The sequence below is a fragment of the Sinocyclocheilus anshuiensis genome, unplaced genomic scaffold, assembly GCF_001515605.1.
Source record: "Sinocyclocheilus anshuiensis isolate Anshui unplaced genomic scaffold, SAMN03320099.WGS_v1.1 scaffold481, whole genome shotgun sequence".
NCBI lineage: Eukaryota > Metazoa > Chordata > Actinopteri > Cypriniformes > Cyprinidae > Sinocyclocheilus > Sinocyclocheilus anshuiensis.
Genome location: NW_015539907.1, coordinates 533 through 17,406, shown reverse-complemented (window position 1 = coordinate 17,406; position 16,874 = coordinate 533). Strand labels below are relative to the sequence as shown.

At 35.2% G+C, this 16,874-nt stretch overlaps 2 protein-coding genes across 5 annotated transcripts in view; both read left to right on the top strand.

Moving 5' to 3' along the window:
• LOC107686233 (liprin-beta-1-like) overlaps positions 1-9,818 on the top strand; it is a 32,288-nt gene extending 22,470 nt beyond the window's left edge. For all 4 annotated transcript variants that reach the window (XM_016483146.1, XM_016483145.1, XM_016483144.1 and 1 more), the window contains 12 exons: positions 1,054-1,225; positions 2,395-2,536; positions 4,210-4,341; positions 4,581-4,731; positions 4,868-4,979; positions 5,106-5,194; positions 6,191-6,313; positions 6,396-6,521; positions 7,363-7,551; positions 7,644-7,811; positions 8,553-8,618; positions 8,703-9,818. In XM_016483146.1, coding sequence (XP_016338632.1) covers positions 1,054-1,225; positions 2,395-2,536; positions 4,210-4,341; positions 4,581-4,731; positions 4,868-4,979; positions 5,106-5,194; positions 6,191-6,313; positions 6,396-6,521; positions 7,363-7,551; positions 7,644-7,811; positions 8,553-8,618; positions 8,703-8,789 — 1,557 coding nt within the window. In that variant the 3' untranslated portion in view covers positions 8,790-9,818. The remainder of the gene's footprint in view (positions 1-1,053; positions 1,226-2,394; positions 2,537-4,209; positions 4,342-4,580; positions 4,732-4,867; positions 4,980-5,105; positions 5,195-6,190; positions 6,314-6,395; positions 6,522-7,362; positions 7,552-7,643; positions 7,812-8,552; positions 8,619-8,702) is intronic.
• Positions 9,819-10,916: 1,098 nt separating this feature from the next.
• LOC107686338 (poly(U)-specific endoribonuclease-C) lies at positions 10,917-14,417 on the top strand. The gene is made up of 8 exons (XM_016483305.1): positions 10,917-10,999; positions 11,423-11,482; positions 11,587-11,686; positions 11,770-11,881; positions 12,106-12,227; positions 13,232-13,344; positions 13,434-13,584; positions 13,681-14,417. The coding sequence occupies exons 1-8, from the start codon at positions 10,989-10,991 to the stop codon at positions 13,939-13,941; spliced, it is 930 nt and encodes a 309-aa protein (XP_016338791.1). The 5' UTR covers positions 10,917-10,988; the 3' UTR covers positions 13,942-14,417.
• Positions 14,418-16,874: the final 2,457 nt, after the last annotated feature.

The following is a 16,874-nucleotide window of genomic DNA, read 5'->3' as shown; positions in this document are numbered from 1 at the left end:
ATTACAGTACTAAGCCGCTGCAATGGAGCAGCTCTAATGCTATTAAAATAAAGATGATGTACCATAGAGCAAAAAAGTAACAAAAACTTGTAAAATACATTTTAATGGGCATACCTAAGTGTGAAAATAACCAAAGGACATAGTCAAACCAAAAATGATTCAGAGACCAGATATATTCAACACACTTCAGCAGTAAAAAAAGACACAAATATTTGTCTAGAGTAATTTTTGCTTATTAGTATGATTGAACTGGATCATCGAAGGTCAGAAGCAAAGACATTGGTTAATAGAATGGGAATAAATACATAAAGGATATTTGTGTTGTTTAACATTTAATTATTGCAGGTTTGCGTCATATTCTGAGTTGCATTATTTTTATTCATTTTGAGGAATACTGAATCTGTTTTTTTTTTTGTTTGAGTGAGATGAATTAATGCATATTCATATTTATTTTAGAACTACAGTAAAATCTTCTGATTTCTCTCAACATGGGGACAGGAGAGCTGTCAATCAATAAATTGGAAAAAAAAAAGTAACTTGCGTTACTTATTTGAAAAAGTAGCTCGGATATTCTCTTGTAAATTAAAAAGTAATGCGTTACTTTACTAGTTACTTGAAAAGTAAAAAAAGTAAAGAAAAAGTAATCTGATTACGTAACTCGCGTTACTTGTAATGCGTTACCCCCAACACTGATGATAAATATATATTATAATTTATACATTTTTAATTTTTATTTTAATTTTACTTTAAGTTGTATGTGTTTCTGTCATTTATATTAGATTTCTGTTTACCTTCAATTTATTTGTCAGTTTTAGTAATTTTAGTTCTTCAACCAAAGCAGCAGTTTCAATTTACATTAAATTTTTTTAAGTTGAAGTTTTTCATCTAATATTTATATTTTATTCTATTTTATTTCACCTTTGTTTCACTGAATGAAAATTATTTTTAATAGATTGTGAACAGTAACAACGTTTTGTGCAACATTTATGCTTTTTATATTACATACATAAGGTTATGTGAAGTTTCTCCAATGTTTTATCTCTGCACTTTTAGAGCAAAGAATTTGATGAGTTCAACAAGATCACAACTCTACCACCCAAATCCCCAAGCTCTTCTCATACTGCTGAGGATGACAGCTTCGGTACCAGGAAAATGAGATCTTCCTTTCGACTGGGATTCTTTAAGATCAAGGGAGGGAAGAGGACTGCTAGTGCCCCTAATTTGGGTACGACTTCTATCTTACTTCTAGATCAATATGCCCATGGTCAATTACAGTTTCACTGTGATAAAAAATAAGCTAAAATTAGTAAAAAAAAAAGTTTGGACATTTAATTTTTTAGATTAAAATGTTGATGAGTCAAGAGTGCCCAAATTTAGTACAAACACCCATTTACGGGCTAGACCTGCCATATGGCCTCTCTGAAGAAGGACAAAGAAGAACCTGGATGTGTCTTCATTTCTTTCTTTCCTTCAATGAAAAATTCAGCAACTTCATGCATTTCCACACATAATCAATTGGTTCTCTGACTGTGTTGTACTGTTTCAAACAGACTCTCTGCTATTGCTCAAAATCAGTATATTGAGCAAATTTAAAGTCAAAACACGCAACAAGTATTTTACTGATTTTGAAAACCCAAATGATCGTGATCTATAACATATTGTGGGAAGGAACACTTTGTTTATATTAGCTTCAGGCTTGATTTAAAAAAAAAAGGTCTGTATTTCAAAAGTAAGAAATTTAGGCCTAAAGTTGGTTTATTTTCATTTCTTTTCTTCATAGCAGGAGATGATATTAAATGAAGTAATGACTATTATGGGTGTTTTGAAGTCCTCTTGTCAAAAGAATAGACTAAATAGATGTTTAAACATTGAGCTCATGTGGTAATCATGAAGTATATAGAGGTTCTGTCCTCATCGCATGTTATTTTGTGACCACATTACCCAGGACTTAAATATTCTGACCACATTCTCACAGCTCTGTATGTTCCCCTCACATCCAAACTACCATACGTTCAGGCTGGATTTAGTGCCATTCAATAACAGAGATGTTATTACTTCCATTGTGTTGACTTACATGTCAGCATGTGACTTCGTTCCATGGTTCCACTCCTAAAATAAACCCAATCCAGTTGTTCTTCAGTCCAGACGAGAAGTCATCTGCAATCTTGCCTCATGATGCTGATTCCAGTAGTTCAAGGAAGGCTTTATTTCCCCTATTATTCATGACATTTTTACTGCTCTGCTCTTTAACTAAACGACTGCCTTGTTTTTTTCTTCCTTCCCATAATCTTTAGTTTATTTGATACTTGACTGACCATGGTATTTTGGGTAACGTAGTTTGCTGTGGTGACAACAGGACTTTTTCTTTTCTTGTGTATGTGTTTGTTTGAACAGCTGAGACCGAGAGGGACGGCACTGACCATCTGGATCTGGCAGGCATGCCGCAGAGGTCAGCTGACAGTGACAGCACACACACTCTCCCCATTTCTCCGGAGGGCAAGAAAAAGTCAAAAGGAATCAAAGCACTCTTTGGAAAGTGAGTCTTTTGGACATTGGGGATCTTTCCTTATCTAGCATATTTTAAATCCTGGCAGTGTTATTGTTCACTAAACCTAAAACTATTAAGGTATTATTAATTGAAAAAAAAGCGTAAAACAAATATTAGATAAAAAAAATAAAAAAAACTAGAAATGTTGCAGTAATTAACTGAAATAAAATAAGTTGAAGTACTGCAATTATTTAAAAAAAAAACTAAAAAATACTGACTGACAAATGCATCCACATTTAACTCAATAAATAAACAAATAATTATATATACAGTATCTCACAGAAGTGAGTACACCTCTCACATTTTTGTAAATATTTTATTATATCTTTTCATGTGACAACACTGAAGAAATTACACTTTGCTACAATGTAAAGTAGTGAGTGTACAGCTTGTATAACAGTGTAAATTTGCTGTCCCCTCAAAATAACTCAACACACAGCCATTAATGTCTAAACCGCTGGCCACAAAAGTGAGTACACCCCTAAGTGAAAATGTCCAAATTGAGCCCAAAGTGTCAATATTTTGTGCGCCCACCATTATTTTCCAGCACTGCCTTAAAGTGGAAATGAAGCAGTCAGTCAATTTACATTATTTAGTAAAGTGATTTCCACTTTGATTAAAAAATATATAACAAACATGATTAATGTAACCATTTTAAAGAAAAAAGGTTGTTTTGTTATAGCTTTTGGAGCAAGGGCGCCGCCATCTTGCAGTACCACCGCGTGTGACGTCACGGGGTTGGTTCGCTCCGATAGCCAGTGAAGTAATATAAGCATTTCTTTACATTTTGAACACACGCTTGTTTTGAAATGGAGGAAGATTACATTGAAAGCACTGTTAAGTCCATAATAAGTGCAATTGCCTATGCATTTGAGCCGATACGGCGATGGGACCGAGCAGTATTAGGGGTTGAAGAAACCGCACCTGTAAAGTGCGGATCGGAAACAATACTCATTTACGTGGATACTCCTCAAGACTGTCATTCCGACGTGCTTTGTGTGCATTTGCTGATGAAGGCGCGACAGAAAGCTCAATTTGGTAGCCTACTCACGTGCTGTCCGAGCCGAGCTGTGGCTTTGTGTGTGTGTGCGGCGCCGCCAGCGCGAAGCCGCGAACAGAAATGATCTATCACAATGCCTGAGTACCGCATTTAAATCTCTTTCAGAAAAGGTCTATCACAGCGTGTAAATACCGCACTGAAATCTATTCCGTGCTGTCTCACGCTTGAATGGCTTGAACACTTTCATATTTAAACTGACAAGGCTTAAAACACGTGAGAATTATCAACTTACCTTTTTTCTTTAAAATGGTTACATTAATCATGTTTGTTATATACTTTTTAATCAAAGCGGAAATCATTTTACTAAATAATGTTAACTGACTGCTTCACTTCCACTACTTTACATTGTAGCAAAGTGTAATTTCTTCAGTGTTGTCACATGAAAAGATATAATAATATTTACAAAAATGTGAGGGGTGTACTCACTTCTGTGAGATACTGTATATATAATTATTTGTTTATTTATTGAGTTAAATGTGGATGCATTTGTCAGTCATTTAAAGCATGCAGTATTAATTATTTTATCGGCTTATTTGATCCACCTCAATTTGAGTTGAATATGATAAAAATTAACTGATGACTTTTTCTTTCTTCTTTAAAGGCTCAAAAGAAGTCAATCAACCACATTCAACCTGGATGATAACCTATCAGAGAGTGAGTTTAAACGGGGTGGAGTCAGAGCCACAGCTGGGCCCAGGCTGGGCTGGTCATGTGACCTGCAGAACACCAACAGGTCAGTAATCACAGTGACACAGGATAGAGCTCCTTCTCAAAATGGAAAGATCTACTGTTGGGAAACACCCTGTTGACAGACTTGCATGTAACTTATCGATTCAGAGTTTCAGTTCCTCAGTAAAATCTCATTTATAACGTTGTCAGAGTGACATTTTTGTAGTAAATGGTCAAATGGCAAATATCTCCATCAGTCACTGTCTTTGTACCTCCTAAGATCTGCTTGTTTGTGTTTTCCAGTGAGCTGGACGCTCCGTTTGCACGCTGGTCCCGGGAGCAGGTGTGTGATTGGATGCAGGAGCAGGGACTGGGGTTGTATGTGAGTTTGGCAAGGCAGTGGGTCGCCTCCGGCCAGACACTCCTGCATTCATCCCAGCAGGATCTGGAAAGAGTGAGCTCTTATTTCTCAGAATCAGGATGAAAGCATATAGTGGGGTCCAAATGTCTGAGACCACATTTAAGCCTGGAAATAATCAGTTTTCCTTCTGAAATTCATGTTTAAGGACTGTTCTGCTCTCTGTATGCAGGAGCTGGGAATAAAGCACCCTCTACACAGGAAGAAACTCCAGCTGGCCCTGCAGGCGTTGGGCTCAGAGGAAGATGACAACAAAGGCAAACTAGACCACCACTGGGTGACAAGTAAGGAATGGATGTTTATTCATCCACGGTTTCAGATTTGTTGTTAAATTCTTAAGTTAAGTTCTTAAGTTAAGGCTGAATGTATCTGATTAAAAGGTTTTTCTTACCCCTTTCCTTCTGTTCTAGGGTGGCTTGATGATATCGGCCTCCCACAGTACAAGACTCAGTTTGACGAGGGACGTGTGGATGGACGGATGCTTCACTATATGACTGTGGTTAGTCTTTTTCCCAGACAATATCACGTTTTGACATATAAATTAAAGTTTTAATCACTTATTAAAAGGTTAAGCTAGAATTCAATATTTATTAGCTTTCTACTTTGGGGTCGGTACATTTTTTTAATGTTTTTGAAAGAAGGCTGCATTTGTTTGATTAAAAAAAAATTAAAACATTAATATTGTGAAATATTATTACAATTTTAAATGTTTCGTCTGGAAGCCCGTTTCCACCACTGAATAATAAAAAAGAAAAAAGGCAATTGCGATTTATTTTATTTTATTTATTTATTTTTTTTTTTTAAATCTCACAATTCTGACTTCTTTTTTTTTTTTGCGAGTTTACATCTTTGAATTGCGTCATATAAACTTGCATTTCTGACTTTTTTCTTAAAATTGTGAGATATAAAGTCAGAGTTGCGAGATATAAAGTCAGAGTTGCGAGAGATAAAGTCAGAGTTGCGAGATTGTATCAGGCAATTGTGAGATGTAAACTCACAATTGTGAGGAAAAAAAGTCAGAATTGTGAGATAAGAAGTCGCAATTACCTTTTTAATTTTTTTATTCAATGGTGGAAATGGGCTTCCATAGTTTCCTACTTTAATAGATTTTTAAATTTATTTATTTTTGTGATGGCAAATCTGAATTTCAGTCATCACTCCAGTCTCATGATCCTTAAGAATTGCTTCATAAACTAAACTGCTTATTTGATGTTCAAGAAACATTGCTTATTTTTATCAATGTTGATAACTAATATTTTTGTGGAAACTGTGATGTATTTTTTTCAGGATTCTTTTATAATTAAAAAGTTCAAATGAACAGCATTTATTTAAAATAGAAATATTTTGTAACAATGTGACTTTTGTATTCTTAATGAATAAAAGTATACATTTTTTCCAAAAAACAAAGCAAAACATAATGACCTCAAATCCTTGAATGATACTGTAATTAGAAACAAGTTGTTGAAGTCCACTCTCTTCTGTCCATGCTGAACAGGATGACCTATTATCTCTGAAAGTGGGCAGTGTTCTTCATCACCTCAGTATTAAGAGAGCCATCCAGGTGCTCCGGCTCAACAACTATGACCCCAACTGTCTGCGGCGAAGACCTTCAGATGAGGTAGGAAGAGAGACCAAACTCTGTGCTGTCCTGTTATTTTTGTACTTAGACTAGCAATCCTTATGTTCACCAATTATTTCAGAACAACATAAGTCCTGCTGAGATCTCTCAATGGACCAACCACCGTGTGATGGAGTGGCTGCGGTCCGTCGATCTAGCTGAATACGCACCCAACCTGAGGGGCAGTGGAGTACATGGAGGACTGATGGTGAGAAACAACTTTGCACTAGTTTAGGTTATTTGTTGGAATGGTTAAAGATTTGCACTGGAAACCAAAAAGTATGTGCTGCATGCTTTCCTCTAAATAACAAAGTAAACACACAATAAAAATGACAGCGGTGAGAAAACAGCAATTAAAAAATCATCAGATCATAGCGATGTGCATATGTTTGCACCAGCTCCATATTTCGGCATTTCAAGTCATGTTACATTTATTTATAATAAACATGGAAATAAATTAATAAAATATAAAATAAATGAATGCATAAATAAATAAGTATACAAAAAAGTAAGTGTTAAAAATAATAAAAATTGTTTTAAAAAATACAGAAAAAAAAACAGTACTTAAATTTCTACTATAAATCAGTTCTCTGCGTGTTTGTTTTTACTTGCGGAGCCTCAGAGCACACCTACCTATTAAGTAATTGCCACAGACCAATGGTAGTTTGGTGTTTACCAGCCAGAGTGAACTTTTCCGGAAAGTTTGCTTTGGCAAGCTGTTTTGGACAGATTTGGTTCGTGATGCTCATTCTTTGATTCACTTGAAGCCTTCCTGTCACTCAAACAGTAGAGCGGGATGCTAGCAAGGTCATAGGTTCGATTCCCTGGGAAAGCAAGAACTTATTAAATGTGTACCTTGAATGCAGTGTAAGTCACTTTGGATAAAAGCATCTGTGAAATGCATAAATGTAAATGTAAAGTATATCGGGACCTTTATTACAGCAGTTGACCCCAAGCTGTTCCAGTGGAAATAAAGATGAAGTAAAAGCATCTGCAAAAGTGCAATTTTTTTTCTTATCAAATGGGCATAATTTTGTTCGTGATTTTAGGTGCTGGAACCTCATTTTAATGTGGAGACAATGGCTCTGCTGCTAAATATTCCCGCAAACAAGACTCTTCTGCGGAGGCATCTGGCCACTCACTTCAACCTGCTGGTGGGTTCTGAGGCCCAGCAACTCAAGCAGGAGTGTCTAGAGAACCCAGACTACACCTTACTCACCGCCACGGCTAAAGTCAAAGTATGATGCAGAACACCTCCAGACCATCTACTGCAGAGCTGGCATGTGATTTAATCATTTTGGAGTTCAAACACTGTCTGTCTCAAATTTAGCCGCACAAGTTGGCGTTTGGAGGGTTTGGTAGGAAGAAGAAACAAGAGGACAATGAAGAGTATGTCTGTCCCATGGATGTGGAGATGCCCAAAGGACGCAGCTTCCAGAAAGGCTACAGAGGCATGGAGCTCCAGATCTATGATGATGACCTAGACCGATTCGACCAGGTAGTGATAGAAGTTTTCTGGTGCCTAAATAAATATATAATACATTTATTGTTTGTATATTTATTTATATAAATAATTTGTATTTTCACCTTAAGTTTCAGTCAACTGAATTTAATGCATTTATGTTTTGTATCGGTTTAATTTTTAAATGATGAATAATTACCAAAATTATTCATATTTACTAAATATTAACTTATTTTGATTAATATCCAATTTAAAAAAATTATTTAAAATGTTTTTGTAAGCAGTGTCTTTATGCTCACAAAAGCATTTATTTGATCAAAAATACAGTAAAAACAGTAATATTGTGAAATATTATTATAATTTAAAAGAATTATTTTTTTTATTGTAATACATTTTAAAATGTAATTTTAATTATTCCTATGATGGCAAAGAATAATTTTGATTTCTGAAGGATCATGTGACACTAAAGACCAGAGTAATGGCAACTGAAAAATCAGCTTTGCCATCACAGGAATAAATTACATTTTCAAATGCATTTTTAAATTGTAATAATATTTTGCAATATTACTGTATTTGTTGTATTTTTAATAATATAAATGCAGCCTTGACGAGCATAAGAAACTTCTTTTAAAAACATTTAAATATCTTAATTATTCTAAATGTTCAGTTGATTATTCAATAGTCAATAACCTTATTCAAATAATTAAAAACACTGAAGCGATCATCGAGTAATCATTAACACCTGTATGACTTCATGTTCTTCTTTGCAATCCCTAGATGGAGGACTCTGAAGGGACTGTGAGGCAGATTGGCGTTTTCTCCGAGGGCATCAACAACTTAACGGTAACAAGCAGCTGCACATCTCACTTGTGTTGCTTTATATAGTGTGCTTGTGCCTAAATTGTGCATCCCGCGTTTTGTGCTCAGAGTATGCTGAAGGAGGACGAGTTCTTCAAGGAGATCTCCACGTCGTTCCCCAATGCCAGTGTGAAGCATGATGACTCCAACGTGTGAGGGCACTGCGGGGACACTCTCGCCCCTAGTGCTGCTGCTTTAATCGGAAGTGACTGTGCCAGTCCCTCTGCCAACACCTCCACACACGCACCTCCATCGGAATGCCAAATATATCAATCAGAACCAAGTGTCAACTCATAGAAACACCATTTTAACGTATTTCAATTGCCTTTTAACAACAGTGTTTAATAATTTATGTCTCATAAAGGTAGATGGAAGAATGTCTGCCCTTTGTGTGTGTGTGTGTGTGTGTGTGTGTGTGTTTTTTTAAAGATTGTTAGTGGTCGTTTTTGTTTCTTGTGGATCGATGTGATATGATTTATAACTAAAATAAATAGCAGTCCTACTGTAATTTGCTGGTCATTGGAGAGATACAGTATGCATTCTTTTTTTATCTGCCTGCCTAAATCTGTGACAGATTTTCAGTTTGTGCCGGCTATTATGGTGGCAGAAGAGCACAAGGACACTTTCAGGTAAAATCAAAGATATATTTGATTAAATTGTTGATAAATTAAAGTTGTACACTGCCAATAATTAAATTAGCAATAATCATCAATATTTTTGAATGATCGATCCAGGTGCAGTCGTAAAGTCTAGATGTTTGAGGGTTTTTTTTGTATTTTGACCTGTACATGTTGGTTTATCAAGCCAATACATGCATTGATACTGCATATGCTTTGTGCATTTGCATGCAGAACTCTGTACAATATATTTTACATCTGGTTTGTAAAGGATTGCATGTTATTTAAGCCTCATTTGGATAAAATATTAGCAAAATATTGTTACTTTAAAGAAAGTTAATTTTCTTCTGCTGCTGCAGTACTTAAAGGATAGCAATAATGTTCTCATTTATGGAAATGCTATCATGTAGCGTGAATCTTTAATGCAATACTGGCATGTCCACAAAATTGTAAGCAGCTGAAAAAATATATTGAATATATAGTGCCACTCGTAACCATATCAGAGTTACATGTTTGTACTTTGTTGACTTTTTACTCATTTTTAAAGGTGAATAAAATACTGAAAGCATGCAGGTTTAATTGTTTCTTGTACTCATGTCAATTAGTTACAACGAATGTTGTTTGACTTGTCACTTCTCAGAGCAGAAATCCGTAAAAGAATGAAGTTTGTGAATGCACGTCCTTGCATAAATTTCCAAAATAACCATTTTACAAAGAGTAACATATTGCTGCCCAAAGAAATGCTGTCGTTATCATAGCGACGTCTTCCACAGTACAGCTGTGGCTTTGCCACCACTGTAATACAAAATAAATGGAAAAATACGTAAATTAAAAATTTAATAAGCGCTTTTTGTGGGAAATTATTTTGTGTCATGGTATGGGACAGTACATAAATTAATCAATAGCGCCACCTCTTGGACATTCTCTAGATAGGTGCTTGTCAGCATTTTATAATGAAGTCCATTTGGTTATCCTTTTTACTGGCAACTATAAATTAATATAAGTTGCTTCCATGCTTTCATTATTAGGGTTTGACTTAAGTTATACATTATGTCCAGTTTTTGCTTTCAGTTTTTAGAAGTAAACTGATGAAATGATTGAGTCCTTGTCCTTCATGCCGTTGTGTGGCTGTTTTCTGATGGCTTCCAATAGAGGGCGCATAAGAGCTCAGAGAGCCAAATCCCCTATTGAACCGCAGTCAAATATCAGCAAGTCCTTTGGCTCATTGAATATGTTTGTGCACCCAAATCTATTATCGTTTTCATGCAAATTAGTACTATCTGATAAACAAATGGGATTCTTCCTCTGTTGTCTCTATGAAAATTATTATATCAAATCCTCATTCAGTAAACGCATCACTGTGATTGGTCCACCTTGACCAGCGCGGAAAAAAGAAGTGTTCCGTGTGATGCTTCAGCAAAGTTCATAGTTTACACTTTAATAATGACATTTGTATTAGTCCGTGAATTAAAAATAAACAGGGAGAAGTTAATATGGGTAAATTATTATTTAGGTTTATCATTCTTCACATAGACAACTTTTTCTGCTAAGGTCCACCCACTTATGTTCACTTTTGATGTAAATTTTTATTCTACCCACTTATTCTATTTGTGGATCGACACAGTGAACGTATTTGGGTGTATTTAGGCATGAGAGCATCTCCAGAGGCCACTTAACTGGGCGGGAGAGCTCTTGTAAGACTTTCAACAAAAGAAGAAAACTGCAGCAAACCAAAACCATGCGCAAGGGGTATGTGGAAAACTTTTATATGTTTTGCAAATACACTTGTACGTTTTGAATTTTTTTTTTCTGTTTAATCCGTTTTGAAAGTCGAATTGTTTTGCAAAAGGTCATTGAGTTTAACGTGGTGATCTTTAGTATCATGTTTTCAGTAGCACTTCAGTTCATGTGTTTAGTGTTGATCAGTTGTTTATCGGAAAATTCTCAGTGCTTTTTTAAATGTTCTTGCATTGATTTTTCATTTCTCTTTACTGTAAGTTCCAGGAGATGAACTTTTATTAACTTAAATTACCTCATTGCATAATTTATGTTCATAGTTAAAATTGGATGAAATGTAGCCTACTGCATATACTCACATTGTAAATGCTTAATGAAAGATTGAGAAATGATTTCAAGATATCGTAAAGTGTTAGTTATGTTTGTATGTTGCAGGTATGATTTTGGATGGATCCTTGCGCTGTCGGCACTGTTTACTTTCAGTGATGCATCTAGGTAAAGTGAAAAAGTTGAAAAACCTGAGAAGTTTTTAATACAATTTATACAAAAGCCTTTTATACACGATTATATACAATACATTTGTTTCTCTACACTCTCAGTCAAACTGTCAACCAGGAGCTTTCAAATATTTTCAATGAGCTCTGGAAGCTGGATGTGAATCGCCTGATGCCTGGGACTCATTACAATATCTCACTACAGGTGTCAGTATTTTCTAATGTCAAACAACATTAAGTATAGTGACAGATCAAGTGTAACATTAAATTGTCTTACATTTCTTTTAGGGCAAAGCTGGTTACATACCACAGGGAAGCACCAGTGCGGTAGACCACGCCTCATCCCCACTGTTTACCAGTGTCGATGAGGCCAAACTGAACTCCATGACCACGTATGCACGTATGTTTCTTTTGTAAAAACCCCTAACCTCTTTAACTATTCCGTCAGTTTGCACAAAAGCTTATTTATCCAAGGAGCTGTGCTGAAACATGCCTTTAACAGGGACACACCAAGATTCTTTATAAAATGTAATTATATTTAGGCAGGCAAAATGGTCAAAAATGGTCAAAAACAAAAATGGTCTTCTGTGATTTTAAATGGTGAATTTGCTCACCTCTCAATGGGCTTCATGAAGCTTTTAGACAACTATGAGAGGTCTACTGGTGTGGCAGAGAGGGTGACTGCTGAGGAGGTGACCGAAAATAACTCCTTTCTTGATGCTGTCTTGGAGACAGCAGTCATGAAGGTATGAATTCACCCTCTAATAACTCAAGCTCTATCCTTTACCACATAGAAATGCATCTCTTCCTTGTGTTTCTAGAGGCAATGACAAAAATAAAAAGTTGTAAAGACTGTGTGTAAAGATTTTAGGCAGAAGATTCTCGAAAAGACACATTCACCTTTTTTCCTGTTGCTAACCAAAATATTGTGGTTGTTCCTGGCTGCCACACCCTGTTCTTGGAAGCTGTATATTATGACAAGGGGAAAAGAATGTGGAAGGGTGTATAATGATGATTCTGGGGGTCATTCGTTTAGAGCATAAAAGGAATAGTTCACCCAGAAATGAAAATTTGCTGAATATTGACACCCTCAGGCTAGATGAGTTTGTTTCTTCGTCGGAACAGATTTGGAGAAATTTTTCATCATTGCATCACTGGTTCACCAATGGATCCTCTGCAGTGAATGGGTGCCATCAGTGAATAATAAAAACATCACAATAATCCACAAGTAATCCATTTGACTCCAGTCCATCAAGACTCTTGTGATCGAAATCCTGTGTGTCAGTAATAATTAGTGCTTTCAGACGATTAATCGCATCCAAAATAAAAGTGTTAGTTTACATAATATATATGTGTGTGTGTACTGTGTATATTTATTATTTATATATAAATAAATACACACTCATACAGTATATATTTTGAAAATATTTACATATATTTATATTTATATAATTTGTATTATATTTAAATATATTTAATATACAAATATAACATATTTTTCTTAAATATATGCATGCATACATAATAAATATACACAGTACACACACATACTGTATATTATGCAAACTAAAACTTTTATTTTGGATGCGATTAATCGCGATTAATCGTTTGACAGCACTAGTAATAATCAAATCATTATATACGTCTCGGATGGCCTGAGGGCGAGTCAATTTTCAGAAAATTGTAATTTTGGGTGAACTATTCCTTTAAATCTTTTATCTCATAAAAAATTCATGTTTTACTTCCTCAGCGTGCCCACCGGTACCTGATTGGAAAGGGAAAATCACACTCTGATCTGAGACAGTTTAAGAGTCAGTTGTACTACATGTGGTTCCGCCTTTATCATAGAGACAGAAATGGAGGGTAAGAGACTTACACAAGTACAACATCAAAAATGTGTATATTTTATTCCATATCTGCTGTAATTATAAAAAATATATATCGCCAAAAAGGGAGGACTCCAGTGGATTTGAGCATGCGTTTGTTGGGGAAACCAAGTTTGGCAGAGAAATCATGGGTCTTCACAACTGGGTCCAGTTTTACCTGCAAGAGAAGCAGGAGCTTCTTGATTACAAGGGCTACAAAGCCAGGGACAATGATGCGGTACTTTTTTCATCAGTAAATCTGAAGAATGTTAAAAGAATTTATTGTTCTATGTGCAGTCTTTGCTGAATCTGTATTTGTTTTTCTTCCATGCAGCCTAATGAAGATGACCATGTCTTGAATGTGCAGTTCAGCTGGCATGGTTTGGTCAAACCAGTGGCCAGCGCCTTTGTTGGTGTGAGTCCTGAGTTTGAAATGGCCATCTTTACCATCCTGTTCCTCACGTCCACTGAGAAGACCACCACAGCCGTGGTCAATCTGGATGAGTACCAGCTGGAGATGGTGGTGCATAGACACGGCCGCTCTATTGGGACCGCTTATCCCAAACTGCTGAGCAGCAACAACAGACACGTATAAATCCCACATACTGTATTACCCTGGCTATAGCGTTCAAGCTTTTTTACATTTTTTCTAACATTTTTTTAAAAAGAGTTTTTAAAGGCATATTGTAATTTTACATAAGTAGACATTTGATTTGTATTGAAGTCGATGCTAGATGCTTGTTTACTTCACTAATATGTTTAACAGACTACAGTATGCTCATTTACAGAGTTTTGTTTTCACTGAAATTTAAATCTGAGCAAATATTTTATTTCCTCAGACTTGCCTTTCATACAATGGTAATTTCTTATATCTTTTATATCTGTTTGCCTATTTTGACTATGCTGTTGTATACATAGCTGGTAATGGAAACTACAGATTTCACATTAAAATGAATTTTTTGATCCACTTGTGTGATTATTTGCAGAATTCAGTTACATTTATTTTTGGAGTAGCTAACATGTCATGTAAAGCAGTGACAGCAGTGTCTTTCAATATAAACAAACAACATACGATTATTGTATCATTGTTACACATATGGATTCATGGCCTCATATTAATGAAAGACAATGCGGAACATTTGTACATTTAGAAATTAATTTGTCATGCCACAGGACTAGTCACATTAACAGAAATAAGTAAATTCATACATTAAATAAATTATAAAGAATGTCATTAACTTAATGAATTATGAAAAAGATGGTGACTAGTTACAGCTTCTACAAATGTTCACTTTCAAAAGTTAGAGAACACTACAGAAAATGCTTCTACTTTGCATTTTATTCTAAGTTAATACAGTAATTTAACCCTTGTATGGTGTTCGGATCTTTGGGACCCATTTTCACTTTTTATCAAAAGAAAAATTATACTATTAATTATTATATCCAACTCCGACTCATTGGCCTTGGCTCATTTTCTGTAAAGAACATTGATCAGAACAAATTTTCAATGCGCGTGTGTGTGTGTGTGTGTGAGAGAGAGAAAGAGTCTAAGAGTGTGAGTTTTGTGCTTCTGCCCCTGCCATTCCAGGTTGTAGCACTTTAATTCATAAATGTGATCTAACAAAGGTAAAGGGCAAATTTTGACCATATGCTGTTTATATTGCTTGCAATAGGGATAGACATCTGTTGAGTATTTTAACATATAATTTTTGAATGTTGTTTAAATTGCTTGTAATTCGGATGAAGTAAACATCTGTTGAGTATTTTAACATATCATGTTTGATTGTGTTGATATACAAACCCAAAACTGTAGCAGGTCCACCAGACCCACGAACACTGGCTGAGTAACAAAAATATGAACACCACACAAGAGTTAAGTAAGAAAATCTGGAGTTTATGAATCCCGGTTTTTCAGTGTGGTATCAGTATTTTTAATCTGATACGACACTGAAAATTCAAAATAGTGCAGTTCTACACTTTTCTGTGGTTGTATTTTATAGTACATGTATGTCATGTATAATGAGATTATTGAAGAAGAAAAAACAGAAAAGAAAAAACATTGGTTGGAGCAGATACGCGCGCATGCGTTCCTCACCGGTGGCCCATCTCGGAGGTTGAGGAGCACAGTGTGGTGTACATGCTTTTAACCTGCATTGAAAAACCTACATGTTTAAGCATTTTGACACAGAACTCCCATATACCAAACTTTATATATTCATCAGCTATGAAAGATGTTTTAATTAACAAATTCAAAAATCTGTGTTCCCAACTGCGGAAAAAAAAAATCACATTTTATGGTTTGTTTTACCCTGTTCAACTGCAGCATCTCTCCAAAAGATGAAAGCATCTTTAAGGAGAAAACTGTAAAGATTGAAAACTTGCTAAAATGTTCCCGAGAAAAAGAAAAAATCAAATTATGACAGTTGCATAACAGATTTATAATATATATATATATATATTTCCATCCAATTTTAGGAACTGAGAGTCATTTTATTTGAACTTTTGCTGATGACAGCATTGAAAATACAACATCAAAAAAATATAGGTTTTGGAGTGATTTACAACTATAAACCTATCTGTGTAGAGATACAAGACAAAATAAGACGGCTCAAATGCAATAAAGCGCATTTAATGTAATTAAAACACACATTATATTCGAGCATTTTTATACATAAAATCATAAAGCTTTTTGAGTGCGTGTACGTGACTACATGATTGATGTATACGGAGGAGTATTTGTGTGTTTCTAATCATCCTTTCAAAGCTTCCCGAAAACCAGCTGTTCATTATACGCATGCGTATATAAAGGGTATGGAGAACGAACCCTGCAAAAACAATAAATAAATAAATGCACAAATAAATAAATGTGTGCATAAATACACGTATTCTTGTTTAAATACATAAATGAATATTTAAACGTGATGAAAGTAGGCAATAAATAAAATAAATTGGTGGGCAAATGGAAAATGTTTAAGGAAATGCTAAACTCATCCTAACTATTTTCCTTTGATCACTCATTTATTTCTGAATGTAGTTACACTTTTTTTTTCCCTGCGCAACATGCTAATGAGAGGGTGTCAATTATGCAAGAGTAGGCGGATGGTGTGTGACGCGCGCATGCGTATTAACTTCATCAGTCAAGGTGACTGGTTATTATCTTACACTTTTTCATAGGGTTAGTTTTGTAGTTATAATCATGAGAGAGCTAAATCATAAAAGATTTTAAGTGGCCAATGTAAAATATTAATGCTTACATAGCTCTTAAGTGCAATACTGAACCGTTATTTGCTTAATAAACAGTTTTGTCGCCTGTATTTTCTGTTCTGATAACTAATGGGAAAAATCCTCGATTACCTCGATTAAACCACTTCATACCAGTCATCTCACGATGACCATGGGATACTGATATTACAAGCTGGAGACGCTGGAGACTCAATCGGGTTACAAAAAATGACATCAGGAAACGACACTGGCCATTTCTTTGGGTCGTTTGTAAAGTCACAGATACTGTACGGACAATACAGCTCA